At 52.8% G+C, this 21,119-nt stretch overlaps 1 protein-coding gene across 1 annotated transcript in view; it reads right to left on the bottom strand.

The window, feature by feature from the left end:
- LOC115121905 (protein jagged-1b-like) overlaps nucleotides 1-21,119 on the bottom strand; it is a 197,082-nt gene that overhangs the window by 41,487 nt on the left and 134,476 nt on the right. The window contains exon 18 of the mRNA XM_065002719.1: nucleotides 1-28. This exon is cut by the window's left edge and continues 89 nt beyond it. Within this exon, the coding sequence (XP_064858791.1) occupies nucleotides 1-28 (28 nt within the window). The remainder of the gene's footprint in view (nucleotides 29-21,119) is intronic.

Genomic DNA, 21,119 nt, shown 5'->3' with positions numbered 1-21,119 from the left:
GGGTTAGGAAGACAGCTGCTGTTCTTAGCTAGGAGAGGATGAGAGGTGAGTCAGTAGCATTAGTTCATCTGGGTCAGCTAAACGTTTAAAAACATTGTGCAACAAAGAAGCGAAAGCAAGTGTGTCCTATTAGATGAGTTGAAATAAAATCCTAACAGCCTGGTTAGTGTCTAGAGGGAGGAGGGGACTAACTCACCTATATTACAGGTAGCCCATCCCTCCCAGACTAACTCACCTATATTACAGGCAGCCCCTCCCATCCAGACTAACTCACCTATATTACAGGTAGCCCCCTGCCTCCCACCCAGACTAACTCACCTATATTACAGGTAGCCCATCCCTCCCAGACTAACTCACCTATATTACAGGTAGACCCCTCCCTCCCACCCAGACTAACTCACCTATATTACAGGTAGCCCATCCCTCCCAGACTAACTCACCTATATTACAGGCAGCCCCTCCCTCCCAGACTAACTCACCTATATTACAGGTAGCCCCTCCCTCCCAGACTAACTCACCTATATTACAGGTAGCCCCTCCCACCCAGACCTACTCACCTATATTACAGGTAGCCCCTCCCTCCTCCCACCCAGACTAACTCACCTATATTACAGGTAGCCCCTCCCTCCCACCCAGACTAACTCACCTATATTACAGGTAGCCCCTCCCACCCTCTCACCCAGACTCCCTCCCACCCAGACTAACTCACCTATATTACAGGTAGCCCCTCCCTTCCACCCAGACTAACTCACCTATAATACAGGTAACCCCTCCCTCCCACCCAGACTAACTCACCTATATTACAGGTAGCCCCTCCCTCCCTCCACCCAGACTAACTCACCTATATTACAGGTAGCCCCTCCCACCCAGACTAACTCACCTATATTACAGGTAGCCCCTCCTCCCATCCAGAATAACTCACCTATATTACAGGTAGCCCTCCCTCCCACCCAGACTAACTCACCTATATTACAGGTAGCCCCTCCCTCCCACCCAGACTAACTCACCTATATTACAGGTAGCCCCTCCCACCCAGACCCACCCAGACTAACTCACCTATAATACAGGTAACCCCCCCTCCCACCCAGACTAACTCACCTATAATACAGGTAGCCCCTGCCTCCCATCCAGACTAACTCACCTATATTACAGGTAGCCCCTCCCTCCCTCCCCCAGACTAACTCACCTATATTACAGGTAGCCCCTCCCTCCCACCCAGACTAACTCACCTATAATACAGGTAACCCCTCCCTCCCATCCAGACTAACTCACCTATATTACAGGTAGCCCCTCCCTCCCACCCAGACTAACTCACCTATAATACAGGTAACCCCTCCCTCCCATCCAGACTAACTCACCTATAATACAGGTAGCCCCTCCCTCCCACCCAGACTAACTCAACTATAATACAGGTAACCCCTCCCACCCAGACTAACTCACCTATAATACAGGTAACCCTCCCTCCCATCCAGACTAACTCACCTATATTACAGGTAGCCCCCTCCTCCCACCCAGACTAACTCAACTATAATACAGGTAACCCCTCCCATCCAGACTAACTCAACTATATTACAGGTAGCCCCTCCCATCCAGACTAACTCACCTATATTACAGGTAGCCTCCCATCCAGACTCCCACCCAGACTAACTCACCTATATTACAGGTAGCCCCTCCCACCCAGACTAACTCACCTATATTACAGGTAGCCCCTCCCTCCCACCCAGACTAACTCACCTATATTACAGGTAGCCCCTCCCTCCCACCCAGACTAATTCACCTATATTACAGGTAGCCCCCTCCCACCCAGACTAACTCACCTATATTACAGGTAGCCCCCCCCTCCCACCCAGACTAACTCACCTATATTACAGGTATCCCTCCCACACCGACTAACTCAGCTATATTACAGGTAGCCCCCTCCCACCCCGACTAAGTCAACTATAATACAGGTAGCCCCTCCCACCCAGACTAACTCACCTATATTACATGTAGCCCCTCCCACCCAGACTAACTCACCTATATTACAGGTAGCCCCACCCACCCAGACTAACTCACCTATATTACAGGTAGCCCCTCCCTCCCTCCCACCCAGACTAACTCACCTATATTACAGGTAGCCCCTCCCACCCAGACTAACTCACATATATTACAGGTAGCCCCTCCCTCCCTCCAACCCAGACTAACTCACCTATATTACAGGTAGCCCCTCCCTCCCACCCAGACTAACTCACCTATAATACAGGTAGTCCCTCCCACCCAGACCAACTCACCTATATTACAGGTAACCCCTCCCTCCCACCCCGACTAACTCACCTATATTACAGGTAGCCCCTCCCTCCAACCCAGACTAACTCAGCTATATTACAGGTAGCCCCTCCCTCCCACCCAGACTAACTCAGCTATATTACAGGTAGCCCCTCCCTCCCACCCAGACTAACTCAGCTATATTACAGGTAGCCCCCTCCCTCCCACCCAGACTAACTCACCTATAATACAGGTAACCCCTCCCTCCCATCCAGACTAACTCACCTATATTACAGGTAGCCCCTCCCACCCAGACTAACTCACCAATATTACAGGTAGCCCCCTCCCACCCAGACTAACTCACCTATATTACAGGTAGCCCCTCCCTCCCACCCAGACTAACTCACCTATATTACAGGTAGCCCCTCCCTCCCTCCCACCAAGACTAACTCACCTATAATACAGGTAACCCGTCCCTCCCACCCAGACTAACTCATCTATAATACAGGTAGTCCCTCCCACCCAGACCAACTCACCTATATTACAGGTAACCCCTCCCTCCCACCCCGACTAACTCACCTATATTACAGGTAGCCCCTCCCTCCCACCCAGACTAACTCAGCTATATTACAGGTAGCCCCTCCCTCCCACCCAGACTAACTCACCTATAATACAGGTAACCCCTCCCTCCCATCCAGACTAACTCACCTATATTACAGGTAGCCCCTCCCACCCAGACTAACTCACCAATATTACAGGTAGCCCCCTCCCACCCAGACTAACTCACCTATATTACAGGTAGCCCCTCCCTCCCACCCAGACTAACTCACCTATATTACAGGTAGCCCCTCCCTCCCCCAGACTAACTCACCTATATTACAGGTAGCCCCTCCCTCCCACCCAGACTAACTCACCTATAATACAGGTAACCCCTCCCTCCCATCCAGACTAACTCACCTATATTACAGGTAGCCCCTCCCTCCCACCCAGACTAACTCACCTATAATACAGGTAACCCCTCCCTCCCATCCAGACTAACTCACCTATATTACAGGTAGCCCCCTCCCTCCCACCCAGACTAACTCAACTATAATACAGGTAACCCCTCCCACCCAGACTAACTCACCTATAATACAGGTAACCCCTCCCTCCCATCCAGACTAACTCACCTATATTACAGGTAGCCCCCTCCCTCCCACCCAGACTAACTCAACTATAATACAGGTAACCCCTCCCATCCAGACTAACTCAACTATATTACAGGTAGCCCCTCCCATCCAGACTAACTCACCTATATTACAGGTAGCCTCCCCTCCCACCCAGACTAACTCACCTATATTACAGGTAGCCCCCCTCCCACCCAGACTAACTCACCTATATTACAGGTAGCCCCTCCCTCCCACCCAGACTAACTCACCTATATTACAGGTAGCCCCTCCCTCCCAGACTAACTCACCTATATTACAGGTAGCCCCCCCCCTCCCACCCAGACTAACTCACCTATATTACAGGTATCCCCTCCCACACCGACTAACTCAGCTATATTACAGGTAGCCCCCCTCCCACCAAGACTAACTCACCTATAATACATGTAGCCCCTCCCACCCAGACTAACTCACCTATATTACATGTAGCCCCTCCCACCCAGACTAACTCACCTATATTACAGGTAGCCCCACCCACCCAGACTAACTCACATATATTACAGGTAGCCCCTCCCTCCCTCCAACCCAGACTAACTCACCTATATTACAGGTAGCCCCTCCCTCCCTCCCACCCAGACTAACTCACCTATATTACAGGTAGCCCCTCCCACCCAGACTAACTCACATATATTACAGGTAGCCCCTCCTCCCTCCAACCCAGACTAACTCACCTATATTACAGGTAGCCCCCTCCCTCCCACCCAGACTAACTCACCTATAATACAGGTAGTCCCTCCCACCCAGACTAACTCACCTATATTACAGGTAGCCCCTCCCACCCAGACTAACTCACCTATATTACAGGTAGCCCCTCCCTCCCACCCAGACTAACTCACTTATATTACAGGCAGCCCCCTCCCTCCCACCCAGACTAACTCACCTTTATTACAGGTAGCCCCTCCCACCCAGACTAACTCACCTATATTACAGGTAGCCCCTCCCATCCAGACTAACTCACCTATATTACAGGTAGCCCCTGCCTCCCATCCAGACTAACTCACCTATATTACAGGTAGCCCCCTCCCTCCCACCCAGACTAACTCACCTATATTACAGGTAGCCCCCTCCCTCCCACCCAGACTAACTCACCTATATTACAGGTAGCCCCTCCCTCCCATCCAGACTAACTCACCTATATTAAAGGTAGCCCCTCCCACCCAGACTAACTCACCTATATTACAGGTAGCCCCTCCCACCCAGACTAACTCACCTATATTACAGGTAGCCCCTCCCACCCAGACTAACTCACCTATATTACAGGTAGCCCCTCCCACCCAGACTAACTCACCTATATTACAGGTAGCCCCTCCCTCCCATCCAGACTAACTCACCTATATTACAGGTAGCCCCTCCCTCCCATCCAGACTAACTCACCTATATTACAGGTAGCCCCTCCCCCATCCAGACTAACTCACCTATATTACAGGTAGCCCCTCCCACCCAGACTAACTCACCTATATTACAGGTAGCCCCTCCCACCCAGACTAACTCACCTATATTACAGGTAGCCCCTCCCACCCAGACTAACTCACCTATAGGTTACAGGTAACTCCCCTCCCTCCCATCCAGACTAACTCACCTATATTACAGGTAGCCCCTCCCTCCCATCCAGACTAACTCACCTATATTACAGGTAGCCCCTCCCACCCAGACTAACTCAACTATATTACAGGTAGCCCCCTCCCACCCAGACTAACTCACCTATATTACAGGTAGCCCCTCCCTCCCACCCAGACTAACTCACCTATATTACAGGTAGCCCCCTCCCACCCACCCAGACTAACTCACCTATATTACAGTTAGCCCCTGCCTCCCATCCAGACTAACTCACCTATATTACAGGTAGCCCCTGCCTCCCATCCAGACTAACTCACCTATATTACAGGTAGCCCCCTCCCTCCCACCCAGACTAACTCACCTATATTACAGGTAGCCCCTCCCTCCCATCCAGACTAACTCACATATATTACAGGTAGCCCCTCCCTCCCATCCAGACTAACTCACCTATATTACAGGTAGCCCCTCCCACCCAGACTAACTCACCTATATTACAGGTAGCCCCCTCCTCCCTCCCACCCAGACTAACTCACCTATATTACAGGTAGCCCCCTCCCTCCCACCCAGACTAACTCACCTATATTACAGGTAGCCCCTCCCTCCCATCCAGACTAACTCACCTATATTACAGGTAGCCCCTCCCACCCAGACTAACTCACCTATATTACAGGTAGCCCCTCCCTCCCACCCAGACTAACTCACCTATATTACAGGTAGCCCCTACCTCCCACCCAGACTAACTCACCTATATTACAGGTAGCCCCTCCCTCCCATCCAGACTAACTCACCTATATTACAGGTAGCCCCTTCCACCCAGACTAACTCACCTATATTACAGGTAGCCCCTCCCACCCAGACTAACTCACCTATATTACAGGTAGCCCCCTCCCTCCCACCCAGACTAACTCACTTATATTACAGGCAGCCCCTCCTCCCACCCAGACTAACTCACCTTTATTACAGGTAGCCCCTGCCTCCCATCCAGACTAACTCACCTATATTACAGGTAGCCCCTACCTCCCACCCAGACTAACTCACCTATATTACAGGTAGCCCCTCCCTCCCATCCAGACTAACTCACCTATATTACAGGTAGCCCCTCCCACCCAGACTAACTCACCTATATTACAGGTAGCCCCCCACCCAGACTAACTCACCTATATTACAGGTAGCCCCTCCCTCCCACCCAGACTAACTCACCTATATTACAGGTAGCCCCTCCCTCCCACCCAGACTAACTCACCTATAAACCAGGTAGCCCCTCCCTCCCACACTAACTCACCTATATTACAGGTAGCCCCCTCCCTCCCACCCAGACTAACTCACCTATATTACAGGTAGCCCCTCCCTCCCACCCAGACTAACTCACCTATATTACAGGTAGCCCCCTCCCTCCTACCCAGACTAACTCACCTATATTACGGGTAGCCCCTCCCTCCCACCCAGACTAACTCACCTATATTACAGGTAGCCCCTCCCTCACACCCAGACTAACTCACCTATGTTACAGGTAGCGCCCTCACTCCCACCCAAACTAACTCACCTATATTACAGGTAGCCCCCTCCCTCCCATCCAGACTAACTCACCTATATTACAGGTAGCCCCCTCCCTCCCACCCAGACTAACTCACCTATATTACAGGTAGCCCCTCCCTCCCATCCAGACTAACTCACCTATATTACAGGTAGCCCCTCCCTCCCATCCAGACTAACTCACCTATATTACAGGTAGCCCCTCCCACCCAGACTAAATCACCTATATTACAGGTAGCCCCCTCCCACCCAGACTAACTCACCTATATTACAGGTAGCCCCCTCCCTCCCACCCAGACTAACTCACCTATATTACAGGTAGCCCCTGCCTCCCACCCAGACTAACTCACCTATATTACAGGTAGCCCCTCCCTCCCATCCAGACTAACTCACCTATATTACAGGTAGCCCCTTCCACCCAGACTAACTCACCTATATTACAGGTAGCCCCTCCCACCCAGACTAACTCACCTATATTACAGGTAGCCCCCTCCCTCCCACCCAGACTAACTCACTTATATTACAGGCAGCCCCTCCCTCCCACCCAGACTAACTCACCTTTATTACAGGTAGCCCCTCCCACCCAGACTAACTCACCTATATTACAGGTAGCCCCTCCCATCCAGACTAACTCACCTATATTACAGGTAGCCCCTGCCTCCCATCCAGACTAACTCACCTATATTACAGGTAGCCCCCTCCCTCCCACGCAGACTAACTCACCTATATTACAGGTAGCCCCTCCCTCCCACCCAGACTAACTCACCTATATTACAGGTAGCCCCCTCCCTCCCACCCAGACTAACTCACCTATATTACAGGTAGCCCCTCCCTCCCATCCAGACTAACTCACCTATATTAAAGGTAGCCCCTCCCACCCAGACTAACTCACCTATATTACAGGTAGCCCCTCCCACCCAGACTAACTCACCTATATTACAGGTAGCCCCTCCCACCCAGACTAACTCACCTATATTACAGGTAGCCCCTCCCACCCAGACTAACTCACCTATATTACAGGTAGCCCCTCCCTCCCATCCAGACTAACTCACCTATATTACAGGTAGCCCCTCCCTCCCATCCAGACTAACTCACCTATATTACAGATAGCCCCTCCCACCCAGACTAACTCACCTATATTACAGGTAGCCCCTCCCACCCAGACTAACTCACCTATATTACAGGTAGCCCCTCCCACCCAGACTAACTCACCTATATTACAGGTAGCCCCTCCCACCCAGACTAACTCACCTATATTACAGGTAGCCCCTCCCTCCCATCCAGACTAACTCACCTATATTACAGGTAGCCCCTCCCTCCCATCCAGACTAACTCACCTATATTACAGGTAGCCCCTCCCACCCAGACTAACTCACCTATATTACAGGTAGCCCCTCCCTCCCACCCAGACTAACTCACCTATATTACAGGTAGCCCCTCCCTCCCATCCAGACTAACTCACATATATTACAGGTAGCCCCTCCCTCCCATCCAGACTAACTCACCTATATTACAGGTAGCCCCTCCCACCCAGACTAACTCACCTATATTACAGGTAGCCCCCTCCCTCCCTCCCACCCAGACTAACTCACCTATATTACAGGTAGCCCCCTCCCTCCCACCCAGACTAACTCACCTATATTACAGGTAGCCCCTCCCTCCCATCCAGACTAACTCACCTATATTACAGGTAGCCCCTCCCACCCAGACTAACTCACCTATATTACAGGTAGCCCCTCCCTCCCACCCAGACTAACTCACCTATATTACAGGTAGCCCCCTCCCTCCCACCCAGACTAACTCACCTATATTACAGGTAGCCCCTACCTCCCACCCAGACTAACTCACCTATATTACAGGTAGCCCCTCCCTCCCATCCAGACTAACTCACCTATATTACAGGTAGCCCCTTCCACCCAGACTAACTCACCTATATTACAGGTAGCCCCTCCCACCCAGACTAACTCACCTATATTACAGGTAGCCCCTCCCTCCCACCCAGACTAACTCACTTATATTACAGGCAGCACCCTCCCTCCCACCCAGACTAACTCACCTTTATTACAGGTAGCCCCTGCCTCCCATCCAGACTAACTCACATATATTACAGGTAGCCCCCTCCCTCGCACCCAGACTAACTCACCTATATTACAGGTAGCCCCTCCCACCCAGACTAACTCACCTATATTACAGGTAGCCCCTCCCATCCAGACTAACTCACCTATATTACAGGTAGCCCCTGCCTCCCATCCAGACTAACTCACCTATATTACAGGTCGCCCCCTCCCTCCCACACAGACTAACTCACCTATATTACAGGTAGCCCCCCCTCCCACCCAGACTAACTCACCTATATTACAGGTAGCCCCCTCCCTCCCACCCAGACTAACTCACCTATATTACAGGTAGACCCTCCCTCCCATCCAGACTAACTCACCTATATTAAAGGTAGCCCCTCCCACCCAGACTAACTCACCTATATTACAGGTAGCCCCTCCCACCCAGACTAACTCACTTATATTACAGGCAGCCCCCTCCCTCCCATCCAGACTAACTCACCTATATTACAGGTAGCCCCCTCCCTCCCTCCCACCCAGACTAACTCACCTATATTACAGGTAGCCCCTCCCACCCAGACTAACTCACCTATATTACAGGTAGCCCCTCCCACCCAGACTAACTCACCTATATTACAGGTAGCCCCCTCCCTCCCACCCAGACTAACTCACCTATATTACAGGTAACCCCTCCCACCCAGACTAACTCACCTATATTACAGGTAGCCCCCTCCCTCCCACCCAGACTAACTCACCTATATTACAGGTAGCCCCTCCCTCCCATCCAGACTAACTCACCTATATTACAGGTAGCCCTTCCACCCAGACTAACTCACCTCAGGTAGCCCCTCCCACCCAGACTAACTCACCTATATTACAGGTAGCCCCCTCCCTCCCACCCAGACTAACTCACCTATATTACAGGTAGCCCCTCCCCTCCCACCCAGACTAACTCACCTTTATTACAGGTAGCCCCTGCCTCCCATCCAGACTAACTCACATATATTACAGGTAGCCCCCTCCCTCCCACCCAGACTAACTCACCTATATTACAGGTAGCCCCTCCCACCCAGACTAACTCACCTATATTACAGGTAGCCCCTCCCCATCCAGACTAACTCACCTATATTACAGGTAGCCCCTGCCTCCCATCCAGACTAACTCACCTATATTACAGGTAGCCCCCTCCCTCCCACCCAGACTAACTCACCTATATTACAGGTAGCCCCTCCCTCCCACCCAGACTAACTCACCTATATTACAGGTAGACCCTCCCTCCCATCCAGACTAACTCACCTATATTAAGGTAGCCCCTCCCACCCAGACTAACTCACCTATATTACAGGTACCCAGACCCTCTCCCACCCAGACTAACTCACCTATATTACAGGTAGCCCCCCCTCCCTCCCACCCAGACTAACTCACCTATATTACAGGTAGCCCCTCCCACCCCCAGACTAACTCACCTATATTACAGGTAGCCCCTCCCCCACCCAGACTAACTCACCTATATTACAGGTAGCCCCCTCCCACCCAGACTAACTCACCTATATTACAGGTAGCCCCTCCCACCCAGACTAACTCACCTATATTACAGGTAGCCCCTCCCTCCCACCCAGACTAACTCACCTATATTACAGGTAGCCCCTCCCTCCCACCCAGACTAACTCACCTATATTACAGGTAGCCCCTCCCTCCCACCCAGACTAACTCACCTATATTACAGGTAGCCCCCTCCCTCCCACCCAGACTAACTCACCTATATTACAGGTAGCCCCTCCCCCTCCCCACCCAGACTAACTCACCTATATTACAGGTAGCCCCTCCCACCCAGACTAACTCACCTATATTACAGGTAGCCCCTCCCACCCAGACTAACTCACCTATATTACAGGTAGCCTCCTCCCTCCCACCCAGACTAACTCACCTATATTACAGGTAACCCCCTCCCTCCCACCCAGACTAACTCACCTATATTACAGGTAGCCCCCTCCCTCCCACCCAGACTAACTCACCTATATTACAGGTAGCCCCCTCCCTCCCACCCAGACTAACTCACCTATATTACAGGTAGCCCCTCACTCCCTCCCATCCAGACTAACTCACCTATATTACAGGTAGCCCCTCCCACCCAGACTAACTCACCTATATTACAGGTAGCCCCTCCCACCCAGACAAACTCACCTATATTACAGGTAGCCCCCTCCCTCCCACCCAGACTAACTCACCTATATTACAGGTAGCCCCCACCCTCCCACACAGACTAACTCACTATATTACAGGCAGCCCCCCTCCTCCCACCCAGACTAACTCACCTATATTACAGGTAGCCCCTCCCTCCCATCCAGACTAACTCACCTATATTACAGGTAGCCCCTCCCACCCAGACTAACTCACCTATATTACAGGTAGCCCCCTCCCTCCCACCCAGACTAACTCACCTATATTACAGGTAGCCCCCTCCCTCCACCCAGACTAACTCACCTATATTACAGGTAGCCCCTCCCTCCCTCCCACCCAGACTAACTCACCTATATTACAGGTGGCCCCTCCCACCCAGACTAACTCACCTATATTACAGGTGGCCCCTCCCACCCAGACTAACTCACCTATATTACAGGTAGCCCCCTCCCACCCAGACTAACTCACCTATGTTACAGGTAGCCCCCTCCCTCCCACCCAGACTAACTCACCTATATTACAGGTAGCCCCTCCCACCCACCCAGACTAACTCACCTATACTACAGGTAGCCCCCTCCCTCCCACCCAGACTAACTCACCTATGTTACAGGTAGCCCCTCCCTCCCACCCAGACTAACTCACCTATGTTACAGGTAGCCCCCTCCTCCCACCCAGACTAACTCACCTATATTACAGGTAGCCCCTCCACCCAGACTAACTCACCTATATTACAGGTAGCCCCCTCCTCCCTCCCACCCAGACTAACTCACCTATATTACAGGTAGCCTCCCTCCACCCAGACTAACTCACCTATATTACAGGTAGCCCCTCCCTCCTCCCAGACTAACTCACCTATATTACAGGTAGCCCCTCCCCCACCCAGACTAACTCACCTATATTACAGGTAGCCCCCTCCCACCCAGACTAACTCACCTATATTACAGGTAGCCCCTCCCACCCAGACTAACTCACCTATATTACAGGTAGCCCCTCCCTCCCACCCAGACTAACTCACCTATATTACAGGTAGCCCCCTCCCTCCCACCCAGACTAACTCACCTATATTACAGGTAGCCCCTCCCTCCCCCAGACTAACTCACCTATATTACAGGTGGCCCCTCCCATCCAGACTAACTCACCTATATTACAGGTGGCCCCTCCACCTCCCCCTCCTCCCAGACTAACTCACCTATATTACAGGTAGCCCCTCCCTCCCACCCAGACTAACTCACCTATATTACAGGTAGCCCCCTCCCTCCCACCCAGACTAACTCACCTATATTACAGGTAGCCCACCTCCCTCCCACCCAGACTAACTCACCTATATTACCCTCCCACCCAGACTAACTCACCTATATTACAGGTAGCCCCTCCTCCCACCCAGACTAACTCACCTATATTACAGGTAGCCCCCTCCCTCCCACCCAGACTAACTCACCTATATTACAGGTAGCCCCTCCCCCACCCAGACTAACTCACCTATATTACAGGTAGCCCCTCCCTCCCACCCAGACTAACTCACCTATATTACAGGTAGCCCCTCCCTCCACCCAGACTAACTCACCTATATTACAGGTAGCCCTCCCTCCCACCCAGACTAACTCACCTATATTACAGGTGGCCCCTCCCAGACTAACTCACCTATATTACAGGTAGCCCCTCCCACCCAGACTAACTCACCTATATTACAGGTAGCCCCCTCCCTCCCACCCAGACTAACTCACCTATATTACAGGTAACCCCTCCCACCCAGACTAACTCACCTATATTACAGGTAGCCCCTCCCTCCCACCCAGACTAACTCACCTATATTACAGGTAGCCCCCTCCTCCTCACCTATATTACAGACCCCCTCCCAAGACTAACTCACCTATATTACAGGTAGCCCCCTCCCTCCCACCCAGACTAACTCACCTATATTACAGGTAGCCCCCCTCCCTCCCACCCAGACTAACTCACCTATATTACAGGTAGCCCTCTCCCTCCCACCCAGACTAACTCACCTATATTACAGGTGGCCCCTCCTCCCACCCAGACTAACTCACCTATATTACAGGTGGCCCCCTCCCTCCACCCAGACTAACTCACCTATATTACAGGTAGCCCCTCCCATCCCACCCAGACTAACTCACCTATATTACAGGTAGCCCCTCCCTCCCATCCAGACTAACTCACCTATATTACAGGTAGCCCCTCCCTCCCACCCAGACTAACTCACCTATATTACAGGTAGCCCCTCCTCCCCCAGACTAACTCACCTATATTACAGGTGGCCCCCCCCACCCAGACTAACTCACCTATATTACAGGTAGCCCTCCCTCCCACCCAGACTAACTCACCTATATTACAGGTAGCCCCTCCCTCCCATCAGACTAACTCACCTATATTACTAACTCACCCAGACTAACTCATTACAGGTGGCCCCTCCTCCCATCCCAGACTAACTCACCTATATTACAGGTAGCCCCTCCACCCAGACTAACTCACCTATATTACAGGTGGCCCCCCTCCCACCCAGACTAACTCACCTATATTACAGGTAGCCCCTCCCTCCCCCCACCTAACTCACCTAGACTAACTTACAGGTGGCCCCTCCCTCCCACCCAGACTAACTCACCTATATTACAGGTAGCCCCCTCCCACCCAGACTAACTCACCTATATTACAGGTAGCCCCTCCCCCTCACCCAGACTAACTCACCTATATTACAGGTAGCCCCCCCCCACCCAGACTAACTCACCTATATTACAGGTAGCCCCTCCTCCCACCCAGACTAACTCCCTATATTACAGGTAGCCCCTCCTCCCTCCCACCCAGACTAACTCACCTATATTACAGGTAGCCCCCTCCCACCCAGACTAACTCACCTATATTACAGGTAGCCCCTCCCTCCCACCCATAACTCACCTATATTACAGGTAGCCCCCTCCCTCCACCAGACTAACTCACCTATTACAGGTGGCCCCTCCCTCCCTCCCACCCAGACTAACTCACCTATATTACAGGTAGCCCCTCCCACCCAGACTAACTCACCTATATTACAGGTAGCCCCTCCCACCCAGACTAACTCACCTATATTACAGGTAGCCCCTCCCTCCCACCCAGACTAACTCACCTATATTACAGGTAGCCCCTCCCTCCCACCCAGACTAACTCACCTATATTACAGGTCCCCTCCCTCCCACCCAGACTAACTCACCTATATTACAGGTAGCCCCTCCCCTCCCACCCAGACTAACTCACCTATATTACAGGTAGCCCCTCCCTCCCACCCAGACTAACTCACCTATATTACAGGTAGCCCCTCCCTCCCACCCAGACTAACTCACCTATATTACAGGTAGCCCCTCCCTCCCACCCAGACTAACTCACCTATATTACAGGTGGCCCCTCCCCCACCCAGACTAACTCACCTATATTACAGGTAGCCCCTCCCTCCCACCCAGACTAACTCACCTATATTACAGGTAGCCCCTCCCCCACCCAGACTAACTCACCTATATTACAGGTAGCCCCTCCCTCCCTCCCACCCAGACTAACTCACCTATATTACAGGTGGCCCCCTCCCTCCACCCAGACTAACTCACCTATATTACAGGTAGCCCTCCCTCCCCCAGACTAACTCACCTATATTACAGGTGGCCCCTCCCACCCAGACTAACTCACCTATATTACAGGTAGCCCCCTCCCACCCAGACTAACTCACCTATATTACAGGTAGCCCCTCCCTCCCACCCAGACTAACTCACCTATATTACAGGTAGCCCCCTCCCTCCCACCCAGACTAACTCACCTATATTACAGGTAGCCCCTCCCTCCCACCCAGACTAACTCACCTATATTACAGGTAGCCCCTCCCTCCCACCCAGACTAACTCACCTATATTACAGGTAGCCCCCTCCCCCCACCCAGACTAACTCACCTATATTACAGGTAGCCCCCTCCCCACCCAGACTAACTCACCTATATTACAGGTGGCCCCTCCCTCCCACCCAGACTAACTCACCTATATTACAGGTGGCCCTCCTCCCTCCCATCCCAGACTAACTCACCTATATTACAGGTGGCCCCTCCCTCCCACCCAGACTAACTCACCTATATTACAGGTAGCCCCTCCCACCCAGACTAACTCACCTATATTACAGGTAGCCCTCCCACCCAGACTAACTCACCTATATTACAGGTAGCCCCCTCCTCCCACCCAGACTAACTCACCTATATTACAGGTAGCCCCTCCCTCCCACCCAGACTAACTCACCTATATTACAGGTAGCCCCCTCCTCCACCCAGACTAACTCACCTATATTACAGGTAGCCCCTCCCTCCCACCCAGACTAACTCACCTATATTACAGGTAGCCCCTCCTCCTCCCACCCAGACTAAGACTCACCTATATTACAGGTAGCCCCTCCCACCCAGACTAACTCACCTCCCTCCTCCCATCCAGACTAACTCACCTATATTACAGGTAGCCCCCTCCCACCCAGACTAACTCACCTATATTACAGGTAGCCCCTCCCTCCCATCCAGACCCACCTATATTACAGGTGGCCCCTCCCACCCAGACTAACTCACCTATATTACAGGTAGCCCCTCCCACCCAGACTAACTCACCTATATTACAGGTAGCCCCCTCCCACCCAGACTAACTCACCTATATTACAGGTGGCCCCTCCCCCCCAGACTAACTCACCTATATTACAGGTGGCCCCTCCCACCCAGACTAACTCACCTATATTACAGGTGGCCCCTCCCTCCCACCCAGACTAACTCACCTATATTACAGGTGGCCCCTCCCTCCCATCCAGACTAACTCACCTATATTACAGGTGGCCCCTCCTCCCACCCAGACTAACTCACCTATATTACAGGTAGCCCCCTCCTCCCACCCAGACTAACTCACCTATATTACAGGTGGCCCCCCTCCCTCCCACCCAGACTAACTCACCTATATTACAGGTAGCCCCTCCCTCCCACCCAGACTAACTCACCTATATTACAGGTGGCCCCCTCCCTAACTCACCTATATTACAGGTAGCCCCCCAGACTAACTCACCTATATTACAGGTAGCCCCTCCCTCCCATCCAGACTAACTCACCTATATTACAGGTAGCCCCTCCCACCCAGACTAACTCACCTATATTACAGGTAGCCCCTCCCTCCCACCCAGACTAACTCACCTATATTACAGGTAGCCCCCTCCCCTCCCACCCAGACTAACTCACCTATATTACAGGTAGCCCCTCCCACCCAGACTAACTCACCTATATTACCCCCTCCTCCACCCAGACTAACTCACCTATATTACAGGTGGCCCCCTCCTCCCACCCAGACTAACTCACCTATATTACAGGTAGCCCCTCCCTCCCACCCAGACTAACTCACCTATATTACAGGTGGCCCCTCCCCACCCAGACTAACTCACCTATATTACAGGTAGCCCCTCCCCCCCAGACTAACTCACCTATATTACAGGTGGCCCCTCCCTCCCACCCAGACTAACTCACCTATATTACAGGTAGCCCCTCCCTCCCACCCAGACTAACTCACCTATATTACAGGTGGCCCCCCTCCCACCCAGACTAACTCACCTATATTACAGGTAGCCCCCTCCCACCCAGACTAACTCACCTATATTACAGGTAGCCCCTCCCTCCCACCCAGACTAACTCACCTATATTACAGGTGGCCCCTCCTCCCACCCAGACTAACTCACCTATATTACAGGTGGCCCCTCCCTCCCACCCAGACTAACTCACCTATATTACAGGTAGCCCCCCCTCCCACCCAGACTAACTCACCTATATTACAGGTAGCCCCTCCCACCCAGACTAACTCACCTATATTACAGGTGGCCCTCCCTCCCACCCAGACTAACTCACCTATATTACAGGTAGCCCCTCCCTCCCACCCAGACTAACTCACCTATATTACAGGTAGCCCCTCCCCCACCCAGACTAACTCACCTATATTACAGGTAGCCCCTCCCTCCCACCCAGACTAACTCACCTATATTACAGGTAGCCCCTCCCACCCAGACTTCACCTATATTACAGGTAGCCCCTCCCTCCCACCCAGACTAACTCACCTATATTACAGGTAGCCCCTCCCTCCCACCCAGACTAACTCACCTATATTACAGGTAGCCCCTCCCTCCCACCCAGACTAACTCACCTATATTACAGGTAACCCCTCCTCCCACCCAGACTAACTCACCTATATTACAGGTAGCCCCTCCCTCCCACCCAGACTAACTCACCTATATTACAGGTAGCCCCCTCCTCCCACCCAGACTAACTCACCTATATTACAGGTAGCCCCCCTCCCCACCCAGACTAACTCACCTATATTACAGGTAGCCCCCCTCCCTCCCACCCAGACTAACTCACCTATATTACAGGTAGCCCCCTCCCACCCAGACTAACTCACCTATATTACAGGTAGCCCCTCCCTCCCACCTATATTACAGGTAGCCCCCCTCCCACCCAGACTAACTCACCTATATTACAGGTAGCCCCTCCTCCCCACCCAGACTAACTCACCTATATTACAGGTAGCCCCTCCCTCCCACCCAGACTAACTCACCTATATTACAGGTAGCCCCTCCCTCCCACCCAGACTAACTCACCTATATTACAGGTGGCCCCTCCTCCCACCCAGACTAACTCACCTATATTACAGGTGGCCCCCCTCCCACCCAGACTAACTCACCTATATTACAGGTAGCCCCTCCTCCCACCCAGACTAACTCACCTATATTACAGGTAGCCCCCTCCCTCCCACCCAGACTAACTCACCTATATTACAGGTAGCCCCTCCCTCCCACCCAGACTAACTCACCTATATTACAGGTGGCCCCCTCCCTCCACCCAGACTAACTCACCTATATTACAGGTAGCCCCTCCCTCCCACCCAGACTAACTCACCTATATTACAGGTAGCCCCTCCCTCCCTGCCTACCCAGACTAACTCACCTATATTACAGGTAGCCCCCTCCCCACCCAGACTAACTCACCTATATTACAGGTGGCCCCCTCCCTCCCACCCAGACTAACTCACCTATATTACAGGTGGCCCCTCCCTCCCACCCAGACTAACTCACCTATATTACAGGTAGCCCCCTCCCTCCCACCCAGACTAACTCACCTATATTACAGGTAGCCCCTCCCTCCCACCCAGACTAACTCACCTATATTACAGGTAGCCCCTCCTCCCACCCAGACTAACTCACCTATATTACAGGTAGCCCCTCCCTCCCACCCAGACCTCACCTATATTACAGGTAGACCCAACTCACCTATATTACAGGTGGCCCCCTCCCACCCAGACTAACTCACCTATATTACAGGTAGCCCCTCCTCCCACCCAGACTAACTCACCTATATTACAGGTGGCCTCCCTCCCACCCAGACTAACTCACCTATATTACAGGTACCCCTCCCTCCCACCCAGACTAACTCACCTATATTACAGGTGCCCCTCCCTCCCACCCAGACTAACTCACCTATATTACAGGTAGCCCCTCCCACCCAGACTAACTCACCTATATTACAGGTGGCCCCCTCCCTCACACCCAGACTAACTCACCTATATTACAGGTGGCCCCCTCCCTCCCACCCAGACTAACTCACCTATATTACAGGTGGCCCCTCCTCCCACCCAGACTAACTCACCTATATTACAGGTGGCCCCTCCCTCCCACCCAGACTAACTCACCTATATTACAGGTAGCCCCTCCCTCCCATCCAGACTAACTCACCTATATTACAGGTGGCCCCTCCTCCCACCCAGACTAACTCACCTATATTACAGGTGGCCCCCTCCCTCCCACCCAGACTAACTCACCTATATTACAGGTAGCCCCTCCTCCCACCCAGACTAACTCACCTATATTACAGGTAGCCCCCTCCCACCCAGACTAACTCACCTATATTACAGGTAGCCCTGCCTCCCACCCAGACTAACTCACCTATATTACAGGTGGCCCCCTCCTCCCACCCAGACTAACTCACCTATATTACAGGTAGCCCCCTCCCTCCCACCCAGACTAACTCACCTATATTACAGGTAGCCCCTCCTCCCACCCAGACTAACTCACCTATATTACAGGTGGCCCCCTCCCACCCAGACTAACTCACCTATATTACAGGTGGCCCCTCCCTCACCTATATTACCACCCCTCCCTCCCACCCAGACTAACTCACCTATATTACAGGTAGCCCCTCCCTCCCATCCAGACTAACTCACCTATATTACAGGTGGCCCCTGCCTCCCACCCAGACTAACTCACCTATATTACAGGTAGCCCCTCCCTCCCACCCAGACTAACTAACTCACCTATATTACAGGTGGCCCCCTCCTCCCACCCAGACTAACTCACCTATATTACAGGTAGCCCCTCCCTCCCACCCAGACTAACTCACCTATATTACAGGTGGCCCCTCCCACCCAGACTAACTCACCTATATTACAGGTGGCCCCCCTCCAGACTCCACCAGACTAACTCACCTATATTACAGGTGGCCCCTCCTCCACCCAGACTAACTCACCTATATTACAGGTAGCCCCTCCCTCCCACCCAGACTAACTCACCTATATTACAGGTGGCCCTCCCCACCCAGACTAACTCACCTCCCCCCTCCACCCACCCAGACTAACTCACCTATATTACAGGTGGCCCCCTCCCACCAGACTAACTCACCTATATTACAGGTGGCCCCTCCTCCCACCCAGACTAACTCACCTATATTACAGGTGGCCCCCTCCCTCCCACCCAGACTAACTCACCTATATTACAGGTGCCCCTCCCTCCCACCCAGACTAACTCACCTATATTACAGGTGCCCCCTCCCTCCCACCCAGACTAACTCACCTATATTACAGGTGGCCCCTCCCCCACCCAGACTAACTCACCTATATTACAGGTGGCCCCTCCTCCCATCCAGACTAACTCACCTATATTACAGGTGGCCCCTGCCTCCCACCCAGACTAACTCACCTATATTACAGGTGGCCCCCTCCCTCCCACCCAGACTAACTCACCTATATTACAGGTGGCCCCTCCCCCACCCAGACTAACTCACCTATATTACAGGTGGCCCCTCCCTCCCAGACTAACTCACCTATATTACAGGTGGCCCCTCCCATCCAGACTAACTCACCTATATTACAGGTGGCCCCTCCCTCCATCCAGACTAACTCACCTATATTACAGGTAGCCCCTCCCTCCACCCAGACTAACTCACCTATATTACAGGTGGCCCCTCCCTCCCACCCAGACTAACTCACCTATATTACAGGTAGCCCCTCCCTCCCACCCAGACTAACTCACCTATATTACAGGTGGCCCCTCCCTCCCACCCAGACTAACTCACCTATATTACAGGTAGCCCCTCCCTCCCACCCAGACTAACTCACCTATATTACAGGTGGCCCCTCCCTCCCACCCAGACTAACTCACCTATATTACAGGTAGCCCCTCCCTCCCACCCAGACTAACTCACCTATATTACAGGTGGCCCCTCCCTCCCACCCAGACTAACTCACCTATATTACAGGTGGCCCCTCCCTCCCACCCAGACTAACTCACCTATATTACAGGTGGCCCCTCCCTCCCACCCAGACTAACTCACCTATATTACAGGTAGCCCCCTCCCTCCCACCCAGACTAACTCACCTATATTACAGGTGGCCCCCTCCCTCCCACCCAGACTAACTCACCTATATTACAGGTGGCCCCTGCCTCCCACCCAGACTAACTCACCTATATTACAGGTGGCCCTCCTCCCACCCAGACTAACTCACCTATATTACAGGTGGCCCCCTCCCTCCCACCCAGACTAACTCACCTATATTACAGGTGGCCCCTCCCTCCCACCCAGACTAACTCACCTATATTACAGGTGGCCCCCTCCCTCCCACCCAGACTAACTCACCTATATTACAGGTAGCCCCTCCCTCCCACCCAGACTAACTCACCTATATTACAGGTGGCCCCTCCCCCCCAGACTAACTCACCTATATTACAGGTGGCCCCCTCCCACCCAGACTAACTCACCTATATTACAGGTGGCCCCTCCCTCCCACCCAGACTAACTCACCTATATTACAGGTGGCCCCTCCCTCCCACCCAGACTAACTCACCTATATTACAGGTGGCCCCTCCCCCACCCAGACTAACTCACCTATATTACAGGTGCCCCTCCCCCACCCAGACTAACTCACCTATATTACAGGTGGCCCCTCCCTCCCACCCAGACTAACTCACCTATATTACAGGTGGCCCCTCCCCCACCCAGACTAACTCACCTATATTACAGGTAGCCCCCTCCCTCCCACCCA

This window comes from Oncorhynchus nerka, linkage group LG16 (genome assembly GCF_034236695.1).
Source record: "Oncorhynchus nerka isolate Pitt River linkage group LG16, Oner_Uvic_2.0, whole genome shotgun sequence".
In the NCBI taxonomy this organism is placed as follows: Eukaryota; Metazoa; Chordata; class Actinopteri; order Salmoniformes; family Salmonidae; genus Oncorhynchus; species Oncorhynchus nerka.
The sequence above is the reverse complement of the archived record's forward strand: the minus strand, read 5'-3'. Positions and strand labels throughout refer to the sequence as shown.